At 48.4% G+C, this 15,146-nt stretch overlaps 1 protein-coding gene across 5 annotated transcripts in view; it reads left to right on the forward strand.

Moving 5' to 3' along the window:
* Window positions 1-15,146, forward strand: part of LOC135522050 (dual specificity tyrosine-phosphorylation-regulated kinase 1B-like) — an 88,618-nt gene that overhangs the window by 65,520 nt on the left and 7,952 nt on the right. For all 5 annotated transcript variants that reach the window (XM_064947960.1, XM_064947955.1, XM_064947957.1 and 2 more), the window contains exons 2-3: window positions 11,859-12,004; window positions 14,373-14,492. In XM_064947960.1, coding sequence (XP_064804032.1) covers window positions 11,942-12,004; window positions 14,373-14,492 — 183 coding nt within the window. In that variant the 5' untranslated portion in view covers window positions 11,859-11,941. The remainder of the gene's footprint in view (window positions 1-11,858; window positions 12,005-14,372; window positions 14,493-15,146) is intronic.

The raw sequence follows: 15,146 nt of genomic DNA on the forward strand, positions 1-15,146 counted from the left end.
AGAGTGGGAGACAGATAGTGGGAGACAGATAGTGGGAGACAGATAGTGGGAGACAGAGAGAGTGGGAGACAGAGAGAGTGGGAGACAGAGAGTGGGAGACAGAGAGAGCGAATGGGAGACTGAGAGAGAGACTGGGAGACTGAGAGCGCGAGAGAGACTGGGAGACTGAGAGCGCGAGAGAGACTGGGAGACTGAGAGCGCGAGAGAGACTGGGAGACTGAGAGAGCGAGAGAGACTGGGAGACTGAGAGCGCGAGAGAGACTGGGAGACTGAGAGCGCGAGAGAGACTGGGAGACTGAGAGCGAGAGAGAGACTGGGAGACTGAGAGCGCGAGAGAGACTGGGAGACTGAGAGAGACGAGAGAGACTGGGAGACTGAGAGAGCGAGAGATACTGGGAGACTGAGAGCGAGAGAGACTGGGAGACTGAGAGCGCGAGAGAGACTGGGAGACTGAGAGAGAGACTGGGAGACTGAGAGAGAGACTGGGAGACTGAGAGAGAGACTGGGAGACTGAGAGAGAGACTGGGAGAGAGAGAGACTGGGAGAGTGAGAGAGAGACTGGGAGACTGAGAGAGAGACTGGGAGAGTGAGAGAGACTGGGATACTGAGAGAGACTGGGATACTGAGAGAGCGAGAGAGACTGGGATACTGAGAGAGCGAGAGAGACTGGGATACTGAGAGAGCGAGAGAGACAGAGAGAGACTGAGAGCGAGAGACTGAGAAAGCTAGAGAGACTGTGAGACTGAGAGCGAGAGAGACTGGGAGAGCGAGAGAGACTGGGAGAGCGAGAGAGACTGGGAGACTGCGAGAGCGAGAGAGACTGGGAGAGCGAAAGAGACTGAGAGACAGAGAGAGAGACTGAGAGAGCGAGAGAGACTGGGATACTGAGAGACTGGGAGAGCGAGAGAGTCTGGGAGACAGAGAGCAAGGGAGACAGAGAGCAAGAGAGACTGGGAGACTGAGAGAGCGAGAGAGACTGGGAGACTGAGAGCGCGAGAGAGACTGGGAGACTGAGAGAGCGAGAGAGACTGGGAGAGCGAGAGAGACTGGGAGACGAGAGAGACTGGGAGAGAGAGACGAGAGAGACTGGGAGAGCGAGACTGGGAGAGCGAGAGACTGGGAAGCGAGAGAGACTGGGATAGCTGAGAGAGACTGGGATAGAGACTGGGAGAGAGACTGGGAGACGAGAGAGACTGGGAAGCGAGAGAGACTGGGAAGCGAGAGAGACTGGGAAGCGAGAGAGACTGGGAAGCGAGAGAGACTGGGAAGCGAGAGAGACTGGGAAGCGAGAGAGACTGGGAGAGCGAGAGAGACTGAGAGAGCGAGAGAGACTGGGAGAGCGAGAGAGACTGGGAGAGCGAGAGAGACTGGGAGACGAGAGAGACTGGGAGACGAGAGAGACTGGGAGAGCGAGAGAGACTGGGAGACTGAGAGAGACTGGGAGAGCGAGAGAGACTGGGAGAGCGAGAGAGACTGGGAGACCGAGAGAGACTGGGAGACCGAGAGAGACTGGGAGACCGAGAGAGACTGGGAGACTGGGAGAGCGAGAGAGACTGGGAGACTAAGAGAGCGAGAGAGACTGAGAGAGTCTTGGAGACTGAGAGAGCGAGAGAGACTGGGAGACTGAGAGAGCGAGAGAGACTGGGAGACTGAGAGAGCGAGAGAGACTGGGAGACTGAGAGAGAGACTGGGAGAGCGAGAGAGACTGGGAGACTAAGAGAGCGAGAGAGACTGGGAGACTGAGAGAGCGAGAGAGACTGGGAGACTGAGAGACCGAGAGAGCGAGAGAGACCGGGAGAGACTGGGAGAGACTGGGAGACAGAGAGCGAGAGAGACTGAGAGAGTCTGGGAGACTGAGAGAGCGAGAGAGACTGGGAGACAGAGAACGAGAGAGACTGGGAGACAGAGAGCGAGAGAGACTGGGAGAGCGAGAGAGACTGGGAGACTGAGAGCGCGAGAGAGACTAGGAGACTGGGAGAGCGAGAGAGACTGGAAGACTGAGAGAGCGAGTGAGAGAGACTGAGAGAGTGAGAGACTGAGAAAGCGAGAGACAGAGAGCGAGAGAGAGACTGAGAGAGTGAGAGAGTGGGAGACAGAGAGAGTGGGAGACAGAGAGAGTGGGAGACAGAGAGAGTGGGAGACAGAGAGAGTGGGAGACAGAGAGTGGGAGACAGAGAGTGGGAGACAGAGAGAGTGGGAGACAGAGAGAGCGAATGGGAGACAGAGAGAGCGAATGGGAGACAGAGAGAGCGAATGGGAGACAGAGAGAGCGAATGGGAGACAGAGAGAGCGAATGGGAGACTTGAGAGAGCGAATGGGAGACTGAGAGAGCGAATGGGAGACTGAGAGAGCGAATGGGAGACTGAGAGAGCGAATGGGAGACTGAGAGAGTGAGAGAGCGAATGGGAGACTGAGAGAGCGAGAGAGCGACTGGGAGACTGAGAGAGCGAGAGAGACTGGGAGACTGAGAGCGCGAGAGAGCGAATGGGAGACTGAGAGCGCGAGAGAGACTGGGAGACTGAGAGCGAGAGAGACTGGGAGACTGGGAGAGCGAGAGAGACTGAGAGAGCGAGAGAGACTGGGAGACTGAGAGCGCGAGAGAGACTGGGAGACTGAGAGCGAGAGACTGGGAGACTGAGAGACTGGGAGAGAGACTGGGAGACTGGGAGAGCGAGAGAGACTGGGAGACTGAGAGCGCGAGAGAGACTGGGAGACTGAGAGCGCGAGAGAGACTGGGAGACTGAGAGCGAGAGAGACTGGGAGACTGAGAGCGCGAGAGAGACTGGGAGACTGAGAGCGCGAGAGAGACTGGGAGACTGAGAGCGCGAGAGAGACTGGGAGAGACTGAGAGAGACGAGAGAGACGGAGAGACTGAGAGCGCGAGAGAGACTGGGAGACTGAGAGACTGGGAGAGAGACTGGGAGACTGGGAGACGAGAGAGACTGGGAGACTGAGAGAGCTGGGAGAGACGGAGACTGAGAGCGCGAGAGAGACTGGGAGACTGAGAGCGAGAGAGACTGGGAGACTGAGAGCGCGAGAGAGACTGGGAGACTGAGAGACGCGAGAGACTGAGACTGAGAGCGAGAGAGACTGGGAGACTGAGAGCGCGAGAGAGACTGGGAGACTGAGAGCGAGAGAGACTGGGAGAGCGAGAGAGACTGGGAGACTGAGAGAGAGAGAGACTGAGAGAGCTGGGAGACTGAGAGACAGTGAGAGAGAGAGACTGGGATACTGAGAGCGAGAGAGACTGGGAGACTGAGAGCGCGAGAGAGACTGGGAGACTGAGAGCGAGAGAGACTGGGAGACTGGGAGAGAGCGAGAGAGACTGGGAGACTGAGAGCGCGAGAGAGACTGGGAGACTGAGAGCGCGAGAGAGACTGGGAGACTGAGAGCGAGAGAGAGACTGGGAGCGCGAGAGAGACTGGGAGACTGAGAGAGCGAGAGAGACTGAGAGAGCGAGAGAGACTGAGAGAGCGAGAGAGACTGGGAGAAAGAGAGAGAGAGAGACTGGGATACTGAGAGACAGAGATAGAGAGACTGAGAGAGAGAGAGACTGAGAGAGAGAGACTGAGAGAGAGAGAGACTGAGAGAGACTAAGAGAGAGACAGAGAGAGTGGGAGACAGAGAGTGGGAGACTGAGAGAGTGGGAGACTGAGAGAGTGGGAGAGCGAATGGGAGACTGAGAGCGCGAGAGAGCGAATGGGAGACTGAGAGCGCGAGAGAGACTGGGAGACTGAGAGCGCGAGAGAGACTGGGAGACTGAGAGCTCGAGAGAGACTGGGAGACTGAGAGCGCGAGAGAGGGAGACAGAGAGCGAGAGAGACTGGGAGACTGAGAGAGACGAGAGAGACTGGGAGACTGAGAGCGCGAGAGAGACTGGGAGACTGAGAGCGCGAGAGAGACTGGGAGACTGAGAGCGAGAGAGACTGGGAGACTGAGAGCTCGAGAGAGACTGGGAGACTGAGAGCGCGAGAGAGACTGGGAGACTGAGAGCGCGAGAGAGACTGGGAGACTGAGAGCGCGAGAGAGACTGGGAGACTGAGAGCGCGAGAGAGACTGGGAGACTGAGAGCGAGAGAGACTGGGAGACTGAGAGCGAGAGAGAGACTGGGAGCACGAGAGAGACTGGGAGACTGAGAGCGCGAGAGAGACTGGGAGAGCGCGAGAGAGACTGGGAGACTGAGAGCGAGAGAGACTGGGAGACTGAGAGCGCGAGAGAGACTGGGAGACTGAGAGCGCGAGAGAGACTGGGAGACTGAGAGCGAGAGAGACTGGGAGCGCGAGAGAGACTGGGAGACTGAGAGAGAGAGAGACTGGGAGACTGAGAGCGCGAGAGAGACTGGGAGCGCGAGAGAGACTGGGAGACTGAGAGAGCGAGAGAGACTGAGAGAGCGAGAGAGACTGGGAGACAGTGAGAGAGAGAGACTGGGATACTGAGAGCGCGAGAGACTGGGAGACTGAGAGCGCGAGAGAGACTGGGAGACTGAGAGAGCGAGAGAGACTGGGAGACAGAGAGAGAGAGAGACTGGGAGACTGAGAGCGAGAGAGACTGGGAGACTGAGAGCGAGAGAGACTGGGAGACTGAGAGCGCGAGAGAGACTGGGAGACTGAGAGCGCGAGAGAGACTGGGAGACTGAGAGCGAGAGAGAGAGACTGGGAGACGAGAGAGAGACTGGGAGACTGAGAGAGCGAGAGAGACTGAGAGAGCGAGAGAGACTGAGAGAGCGAGAGAGACTGAGAGAGAGAGAGAGAGAGACTGGGAGACAGAGAGAGAGAGACTGGGATACTGAGAGACAGAGAGACTGGGATACTGAGAGACAAGAGAGAGAGACAGAGAGAGAGAGAGAGAGAGAGAGAGAGAGACAGAGAGAGAGAGAGAGAGAGAGAGACTGAGAGAGTGGGAGACTGAGAGAGTGGGAGACTGAGAGAGTGGGAGACTGAGAGAGTGGGAGACTGAGAGAGTGGGAGACTGAGAGAGTGGGAGACTGAGAGAGTGGGAGACTGAGAGAGTGGGAGACTGAGAGAGTGGGAGACCGAGAGAGAGTGGGAGACTGAGAGAGACTGGGAGACTGAGAGAGTGGGAGACTGAGAGAGTGGGAGACTGAGAGAGTGGGAGACTGAGAGAGAGGGAGACTGGGATACTGAGACTGAGAGAGTGGGAGACTGAGAGAGAGAGACTGAGATAGTGGGAGACTGAGAGAGAGAGGGAGAGACTGAGAGAGAGGAGACTGAGAGAGTGGGAGACTGAGAGAGTGGGAGACAGAGAGAGAGAGAGACTGAGAGAGAGAGACTGAGAGAGTGGGAGACGAGAGAGAGTGAGAGTGAGAGACTGAGAGACTGAGACTGAGAGAGTGGGAGACTGAGAGACTGGGAGACTGAAATAGAGAGCGAGAGAGACTGGGAGACTGAAAGAGAGAGCCTGAGAGACTGAGAGACTGGGAGAGTGAGAGAGTGAGATAGCGAGAGATTGAGGGAGCGAGAGAGCGAGGGAGCGAGAGAGTGAGGGAGCGAGGGAGCGAGAGAGCGAGCGAGCGAGCGAGCGAGGGAGCGAGAGCGCGAGTGAGGGAGCGAGAGCGCGAGCGAGAGAGCGAGAGCGCGAGAGAGCAAGATAGTGAGCGCGAGACTGCGAGAGAGACTGGGAGACTGCGAGAGACTGAGAGAGACTGGGAGACTGAGAGAGACTGGGAGACTGAGAGAGACTGGGAGACTGAGAGAGACTGGGAGACTGAGAGAACGAGAGAGACTGGGAGACTGAGAGAGCGAGAGAGACTGGGAGACTGAGAGAGCGAGAGAGACTGGGAGACAGAGAGCGAGAGAGCAAGAGAGACTGAGAGAGCAAGAGAGACTGAGAGAGCAAGAGAGACTGAGAGAGACTGAGAGAGCAAGAGAGACTGAGAGAGCAAGAGAGACTGAGAGAGCAAGAGAGACTGAGAGAGCAAGAGAGACTGAGAGAGCAAGAGAGACTGAGAGAGCAAGAGAGACTGAGAGAGCAAGAGAGACTGAGAGAGCAAGAGAGACTGAGAGAGCAAGAGAGACTGAGAGAGCAAGAGAGACTGAGAGAGCAAGAGAGACAGAGGGAGAGGGAGAGAGAGGTAACATGCAGAGCGAATTAGAGGAGGAAGAGGGAGGGCGAGAGCAGCATTGTGGGAAGGGTTGCTGATACAGCACAAGCTACCAGGTTTATTTATAGAGACCTCGCCGCCCAGCCCTTGGATACTAGCAGCCAATGAGCAGCCAGAGAGGAAGGGGGTGTCACACTCAGGAAGTTCTCAATGTGTTCACTTCAGCATTTAAAGGCACAGTGTGACATTTCTCAGTGCTCGGCAGATAGCCCTCATAACTGTCGTCATATCCCTCCCAACTGAGGCCAGGGCAGAACAAGGCCTCTCATAACAACAGCAGTTTCCGTGCGTTCTGAAATTTCTCTTGGTTTTTTGTAGACCGGTTTTCTACTGCTTTGCAATTCTGATTCCAGTGCATCTACAGTCATTACTGTAGCATAAAACCACAACATTGCAGGTGCAGCTGTTGACCATTTTTGTTGACCATTTTAAAGCTGGGCTGTAACCTCTCACAATGCATGGCCAATGCTGATGGAGATTTATTAAACAGTCTTTGCTGTAGAACGTTGTCGTATTGATCTGAAAGGCTGATTCACTGTAACACTGTAAGCTCTGGATACAGGTCTGGTGTGAGTGTGGTTACCTGCTCACAATAATGCGATTATTGTGGATAGTCAGATGAATATAATAGTTTGATTAAACTGTTTACATGCTTTGCAAGAAGAAGGATTTCCATAATAATCCTGTTTACATGGACACATCTGAGGTCAGGCTTCCTGGAAATAAATGTTCTACCACAGCGAGCATTTTTCATTCTGAATTCGGACAAAGTTTGTATGTGAAAACGACTTCTAAAACACACTTCACTCGGGCTACAGAGGGAGGCTCGCCCTGCTGGTGCTAGCACATGTGCAGATCAAAGACACCTCTGGAATGTCGGTGTTCACATGTCCTAATAATGAAAAAGATTGCTCAGTAAATGATCTGCCTACTGACATAATCAGTTTAATATTGAATTATTAGTGTACATATAAACATTCTGTGTGTTTCAGGGTTTATGAGTCGTATGTTACAGGATACACATGGTATACACTGTTCAACGTAGTGTTTACCTGCAGGTTCCATACTGTGTTTCAGGGTTTATGAGTCGTATGTACAGGATACACATGGTATACACTGTTCAACGAAGTGTTTACCTGCAGGTTCCATACTGTGTTTCAGGGTTTATGAGTCGTATGTACAGGATACACATGGTATACACTGTCCAACGAAGTGTTTACCTGCAGGTTCCATACTGTGTTTCAGGGTTTATGAGTCGTATGTACAGGATACACATGGTATACACTGTTCAACGAAGTGTTTACCTGCAGGTTCCATACTGTGTTTTATGTCATACACACATGTATACACTGTTCAACGAAGTGTTTACCTGCAGGTTCCATACTGTGTTTCAGGGTTTATGAGTCGTATGTACAGGATACACATGGTATACACTGTTCAACGAAGTGTTTACCTGCAGGTTCCATACTGTGTTTCAGGGTTTATGAGTCGTATGTACAGGATACACATGGTATACACTGTTCAGGTTCCATACTGTGTTTCAGTGTTTACCTGCAGGTTCCATACTGTGTTTCAGGGTTTATATGTACAGGATACACATGGTATACACTGTATGTGTTTACAGGTTCCATACTGTGTTTCAGGGTTTATGAGTCGTATGTACAGGATATGGTACACTGTTCAACGTAAGTGTTTACCTGCAGGTTCCATACTGTGTTTCAGGGTTTATGAGTCGTATGTACAGGATACACATGGTATACACTGTTCAACGTAGTGTTTACCTGCAGGTTCCATACTGTGTTTCAGGGTTTATGAGTCGTATGTACAGGATACACATGGTATACACTGTTCAACGAAGTGTTTACCTGCAGGTTCCATACTGTGTTTCAGGGTTTATGAGTCGTATGTACAGGATACACATGGTATACACTGTTCAACGAAGTGTTTACCTGCAGGTTCCATACTGTGTTTCAGGGTTTATGAGTCGTATGTACAGGATACACATGGTATACACTGTTCAACGTAGTGTTTACCTGCAGGTTCCATACTGTGTTTCAGGGTTTATGAGTCGTATGTACAGGATACACATGGTATACACTGTTCAACGTAGTGTTTACCTGCAGGTTCCATACTGTGTTTCAGGGTTTATGAGTCGTATGTACAGGATACACATGGTATACACTGTTCAACGTAGTGTTTACCTGCAGGTTCCATACTGTGTTTCAGGGTTTATGAGTCGTATGTACAGGATACACATGGTATACACTGTTCAACGTTCAAGTGTTTACCTGCAGGTTCCATACTGTGTTTCAGGGTTTATGAGTCGTATGTACAGGATACACATGGTATACACTGTTCAACGGTGTTTACCTGCAGGTTCCATACTGTGTTTCAGGGTTTATGAGTCGTATGTGTTGGTACCTGTTCAGGTTCCATTCCACTGTGTTTCAGGGTTTATGAGTCGTATGTACAGGATACACATGGTATACACTGTTCATGGTACACTGTTCAACGGTTCCACTGTGTTTCAGGGTTTATGTCGTATGTGTTTACACTGTTCAATGGTGTTTACCTGCAGGTTCCATACTGTGTGTGTTTCAGGGTTTATGAGTCGTATGTACAGGATACACATGGTATACACTGTTCAACGAACCTGCAGGTTCCATACTGTTTTCACCTGCAGGTTCCATACTGTGTTTCAGGGTTTATGAGTCGTATGTACAGGATACACATGGTATACACTGTTCAACGAAGTGTTTACCTGCAGGTTCCTTCTTGACAATTCAACAACAGTAAGAAATATTCTAAATATTTGTGTCTGTGTGTTTCTTTCTTTCTCTCTGTATCTGTGCTGAGACAGAAAACAGTTTGAGATGAGTCTCGTAATGTTTCCTCCTGCAGTCACCCCTCGTAATGTGTCCTCCTGCAGTCACCCCTCAGGATTGATGGTGCTCAGACGTGCTGTTTTGCACTTTGTTTAAACTACGGCCATTGACCGGCGGGCTATTTCAAGTTGTAATGTGTCGTTGATAAATTTCACCCCCGTTATTCCTCACTTTAAAATCCAGTGATAAAAGCATTGGCTATGAAATATCTCATCAATTTCATTAACCACTTATCATATGATTTTTTTCTGCACTTTACTGGAGACGTGCAATTAATGTGTTGGTTTTGCAGGACTCTAGCACAGTGGTTGAGATTTTCATCAGCAACTTAGAACATTGCTCCGTACGATGTGTTGAAAGGGTTTGCACTAAAAGTAACCAAACCGTTGAACAGGACATGCTGTTGGTGCTGTTGAGTAGTGTAAGGTCATTGGAGCACCATGTACTCTGTTTAATCTAACCTCACATCTGGAGTGAAGAACAGAGTTTGGGACGGACAGACTGTATAAGTTGAGGGACATCTTTTCCCTGTCTTGACATTTGACCGGCAGCATTTTTAATTGACCAGACAGTTGAGAGATTTACCGGACCCACATGTATTGGGTGTGTAACCTGATCAGGGAGTCCACCCACAGTCCTCAGAATGACAGAAATCACATTTTACATGATGGTCATTCATATTAACAGAACATGCAAGTCGAGGATGCAACGATGCGCGTCCTTCTTACTGAATTCTGACGTTAGAATAACTGCACGTTTACTTTTCCAACAAGAACAAGAAGAGTACCGAACAGCAACATCACTAGCCTGTCAATCTACTTTCCCCATGGTGGAAAAGTTTATCGGTCAGCTTGTCAAGAAAGAAATGGCCCATTCCTAACAGACTCTGGGACAGTTGTGGAACAAGATATCCCAAATTCATACAACCAGTAGACCTAGGCTACATGAAAATGAGTCTGATGCAACCGATCAGAACATTTAGCTTAAAATGTTGATAAAATATTATTTCACATTATAAGCTCAGCAAAGCACACATGGTAGTAGGCTACGCGCAAATGTTCGTTCCATAATGCAATTCGCAGGAAAGACCGTTAGCAAAAGCGTAAAGCACATACGAGTGGTTTCCTGTGACAGAGATGGAAAAATCTGTTCGAAATTTAAGAAAGAGTGAAGTCTAATATGCAACAACTAGCACGGGTTGCAAATGTGACTAGTATTGTGCCTTTGGCTATGGGACAGTGTAAGAAAAGTTGATTTAAAATAATTCCCTCGAATATGGTCTAATTTTGGCTAGGCTACTTTGAGGCAAGGTAAGACATGCCTCATAGGTAGTGAAACGTGATGTTTCCAACCATTAAGTATATGTTTTCAGATTTTCAGCTCTGTATTTGTATGCTGTACGTGTGATAAATATGATACATAACGAATGTACTGTATATGCGCCAATTTAATTCCACAGAATTATGCAAATTAACCTAATAGACCGATAAGCATGACCAGTCAAGTGTATTTCCATCGACGAATAGGTTAAAAAGCATTATTTTGCAATGTTTTGGCCGGCACCAATTTTATTCCCTAGCTTTTCTTTATTCTTTTTTATTGGCTAAAAAGCAGTCTAACGGAAACCCTGGTCTGAACTTAAATTTGATTCAAACTTTAACTTAGAACAACCAGGATGGACATCTTGTTGTAAACCTTCCATCATCCACAGGTCAAAGCGTGGTCTGACGCCTTCTATGTTGAATGCCAGTGGAATGAGTTTCCAGGCTGGTTTGCTGAGCCACTGGTGGATGTTTTTTGTTTTTGTACAAGCGACCAGCCCACCTCTAGCTAAGTGAGTGAGTTCAAAATTCTGCAGAGGCCAAGGTTTACCCAGGAGCCAGCGGTCTAAACTGCTGTGTCTTGGCTTTGGTGGAAATCAGGCTTGAGCGTGCGGCACTGTCAATACCACCCTCGACTGCTCTTACCAAGCCTGCTGTGTTCCAGCCATTTTAGCTCGACTGCAGGCAAAGCAAAGTCTCAAGACTGCAGAGAATCTCAGTCAAGTTGAACCTGGGATTCTGACAGAAAAAAGTCTGGTGGAACTTAATGACGAAGCAAAGCAGCACACTAAACAGTGACTCGTCATTTTTTTGTAGGATGATGCAACAGTCTTATCACACAGTGGTTTGTCCCATTGAAGCTCAAACCCACGTTGTCCATCTTTGCTAGCTACCTTGACAGAATCAGAAGATTTTAATGCTCACAACATTCAGCAACAAAAAATGGTTGGGTTAAGTTCCATCTTCTATATCTTGTGAGAAGCCAACTCCTTTCTCTTTCATATAAAAGCAGGAGTTGGAGCGAAAGAGTTCTGCTTGGAAATACCCTCCTGGTTTTGAGGTGTGACAATGTGGACTACTGACCTCCACAAAGGTCTCATATCTTTCTATATGTCACACACTCACACAGACACACACACTCAGACACACCGGGTTTGTCAGGTTGACCTGCGCTAATGCTTTTTCTACTGAAACAGGACACCCTCTTGCATAGAGATATTTCACTCCACCATTATTTGTGTGGTCTTTCTGGCAGGGAGCTAAATGGCCCTGTGTAGTGGTACCCTACTAAGGAGCCATCCCACCCTCTTGCTCTACATTCTTGATAGGGTGTATGTGTGTGACTTCAAAGAACAGCCAAGAAGGGTGTGTGAGAGAGCACATGTGTGCTTTTCCTCTGCAGTGCAGTGCTCGTGCCCACACCCACGGCAGTGCCAGTGTATGTATGATGAGTTAGGAAGCTTCATGTCGATGTATTTTTTTCTAAAATCTTCTCCCCCTTCCCTCCATCTCAACGTCTATCCTGTGAAGGTGGAAGCAGCTCAGGATGCAAGCCCCCCTCCTCTACCCTCTGCCAGCCTGCCGCCTTGGGCTTCTCCCCCGCTGAGCCAACCATGTCGAGCCAGCACAGCCACCCCTCCTTCAGCAACATCCACTCCATGGCTGAACAGCAACAGGTACCCAGCGGCTAATGCCCTCACAGGACACTCCTCTAATGCTCTGTTTAGAATAATACTCTGTTTAGGAACTGACCTTATACTGACGCTATATACACACCCTGATGCTATACACACACCACACACCCTGATGCTATACACACACAACCTGACGCTATACACACACCACACACCCCTGATGCTATACACACACAACCTGACGCTATACACACACCCTGATGCTATACACACCCTGATGCACACCACACACACACCCTGATGCTGATGCTATACACACAACCTGACGCTATACACACCCTAATGCTATTCACACACCACACACCCTGATGCTATAGACTCAACCTGACGCTATATACACACCCTGATGCTATACACACACCACACACCCTGATGCTATACACACACCACACACCCTGATGCTATACACACACAACCTGATGCTATACACACACACCCTTATACTGACGCTATACACACCCACAACTCATCACGTGAACATAGGTATTAGCATCACATACTGAATGGACATAATGATAGGCTGACCAACCTGTTGGATTGTACTATACATCCACAACCTCAAACACGTCAGTATCACGTACAGTACCAGTCAAAATTTTGTACACGCCTACTCATTCAAGGGTTTTTCTTTATTTTTACTATTTTCAACATTGCAGAATAATAGTGAAGACATCAAAACTATGAAATAACACATGGAATCATGTAATAACCAAAAAAGTGTTAAACAAATCAAAATATATTTGAGATTCTTCAAAGTATCCACCCTTTGCTTTAATGACAGCTTTGCACACTTGGCATTCTCTCAACCAGATTAATGAGGAATGCTGATCACTTGTTGGCTTCTTTTCCTTCACTCTGCGGTCCAACTCATCCCAAACCATCTCAATTGGGTTGAGGTCGGATGATTGTGGAGGCCAGGTCATCTGCTGCAGCACCCTCACTCTCCTTCTTGGTCAAATAACCCTTACGCAGCCAGGAGGTGAGTTTTGGGTCATTGTCCTGTTGAAAAACAAATTATATTTCCACTAAGCCCAAACCAGATGGGATGGCGTATCGCTGAAGAATGCTGTGGTAGCCATGCTGTTTAAGTGTGCCTTGAATTCTAAATAAATCCCCAACAGTGTCACCAGCAAAGCACCATCACACCACTACCTCCATGCTTCACTGGCGGAAGCACACATGCAGAGGTCATCCGTTCATCTACTCTGAGTCTCACAAAGACACGGCAGTTGGCACCAAAAATCTAAAATTTGGACTCATCAGACCAAAAGACAGATTTCCACTGGTCTAATAATGTCCATTGCTCGTGTTTCTTGGCCCAAGCAAAGTTCTTCTTATTGGTGTCCTTTAGTAGTGGTTTCTTTGCAGCAATTCGACCATGAAGGCCTGATTCACGCAGTCTTCTCTTAACAGTTGATGTTGAGATGTGTCTGTTACTTGAACTCTGTGTAGCATTTATTTGGGCTGCAATCTGAGGTGCAGTTAACTCTAATGAACTTATCCTCTGCAGCAAGGGTAACTCTGGGGCTTCCTTTCCTGTGGTGGTCCTCATGGGAGACAGTTCCATCATAGCATTTGATGGTTTTTGCGACTGCACTTGAAGAAACTTTCAAAGTTCTTTAAATGTTCCACATTGACTGACCTTCATGGTGGACTGTTGTTTCTCTTTTCTTATTTGAGCTGATCTTGCCATGATATGGACTTGGTCTTTTACCAAATAGGGCTATCTTCTGTATACCACCCCTACCTTGTCACAACATAACTGATTGGCTCAAACTCATTAAAGAAGGAAGGAAATTCCACAAATTAACTTTCAATTAATTAACAGATGTGCCTTATTAAAATGCATTCCATGCGACCACCTCATGAAGCTGGTTGAGAGAATGCCAAGAGTGTGCAAAGCTGTCATCATGGCAAAGGGTGGTTACTTTAAATAATCTCAAATATAAAATATATTTTGATTTCCTGAACACTTTCTTTGGTTACATGATTCCGTATGTGTTATTTCATAGTTCTGATGTCTTCACCATTTTTCTACAATGTAGAAAATAGTAAAAAATTAAGAATAACCCTTGAATGAGTAGGTGTTCTAACATTTTGATTGGTACTGTACTCTATTGACAAGCAACTACAACCACCATCACTGATAGATTGTTCTGTGGCTAGGCAACCGTGTTGCCTGTATACATAAGTTAACTCAAACATGCCCAGCTATCTCATTGGAAATTACTCCTTCCACTCATATTGTATAATGACCTTTACTTACTTTAGTTTTTATAACCGCTAGTTAGAATACTTCAGGGATGTCTTGGCCAGTTTTGGGGCTCCCCTCACCACCTGTCCCTTCCAGGTGCTGTCTGATGCGACCATACTGCAGAGGAGGATCCCCCCAAGTTTTAGAGATCCCGCCAGCGCCCCGCTGAGAAAACTCTCTGTCGATCTGATCAAGACTTACAAGCACATCAATGAGGTGAGTGGAGTGTGTTTGTCAGCCAGCCATCAGGTCCTACAGGACTCTGCTGCTGCAGGAGTCAGAATCTCTAGGAAACGTCACCTCACAGTTTACCTGCTGGGATCCGGCCCGCGAGGGTCCAATCCGGCTCACGGGTGGTTTGAGTAAAATAAAAATGTTTTTATTTATGTTTTTGTTTTTTATTATTTATGTTGGGAGGAGGCTTTCAATATACTTTCAAATGACTAAATAACTAAAACAAAATAATCAAAACTGTGTAGAATTGATAATGGACTTACATTCATACAGTTTCTTGACTGTCCAGCTCACTTAGCACCAAAATGAAAGCTAGCAGGTCAGGGAACATCAGACATTTTTTTGAAAATATTGACGGCGAGGAAGTATAACCAATTTTCAGTGCCACCCTCCGGACCTCGATAAAGACCGAATGAGGCCTCCAGGGCAAAATTAGTTTTACACCCCTGGTATAAACATTAGATTCTGGTTGCTTTCCCAAATGTCCCTGGTTTTCCAGAAATCCCAGTTGGAAAGTTAACAGTTTTTCAACCCTAGGTATATGTAACTGCATTAGCATAAACTGATGTACAAGTGAAGGATATCAGTTTCATCATTGGTTTGGTCCTCCGAGATCTAGCCAAATAGTAGTGTGGC

This window comes from Oncorhynchus masou, chromosome 30 (genome assembly GCF_036934945.1).
Source record: "Oncorhynchus masou masou isolate Uvic2021 chromosome 30, UVic_Omas_1.1, whole genome shotgun sequence".
NCBI classification, from domain to species: Eukaryota; Metazoa; Chordata; class Actinopteri; order Salmoniformes; family Salmonidae; genus Oncorhynchus; species Oncorhynchus masou.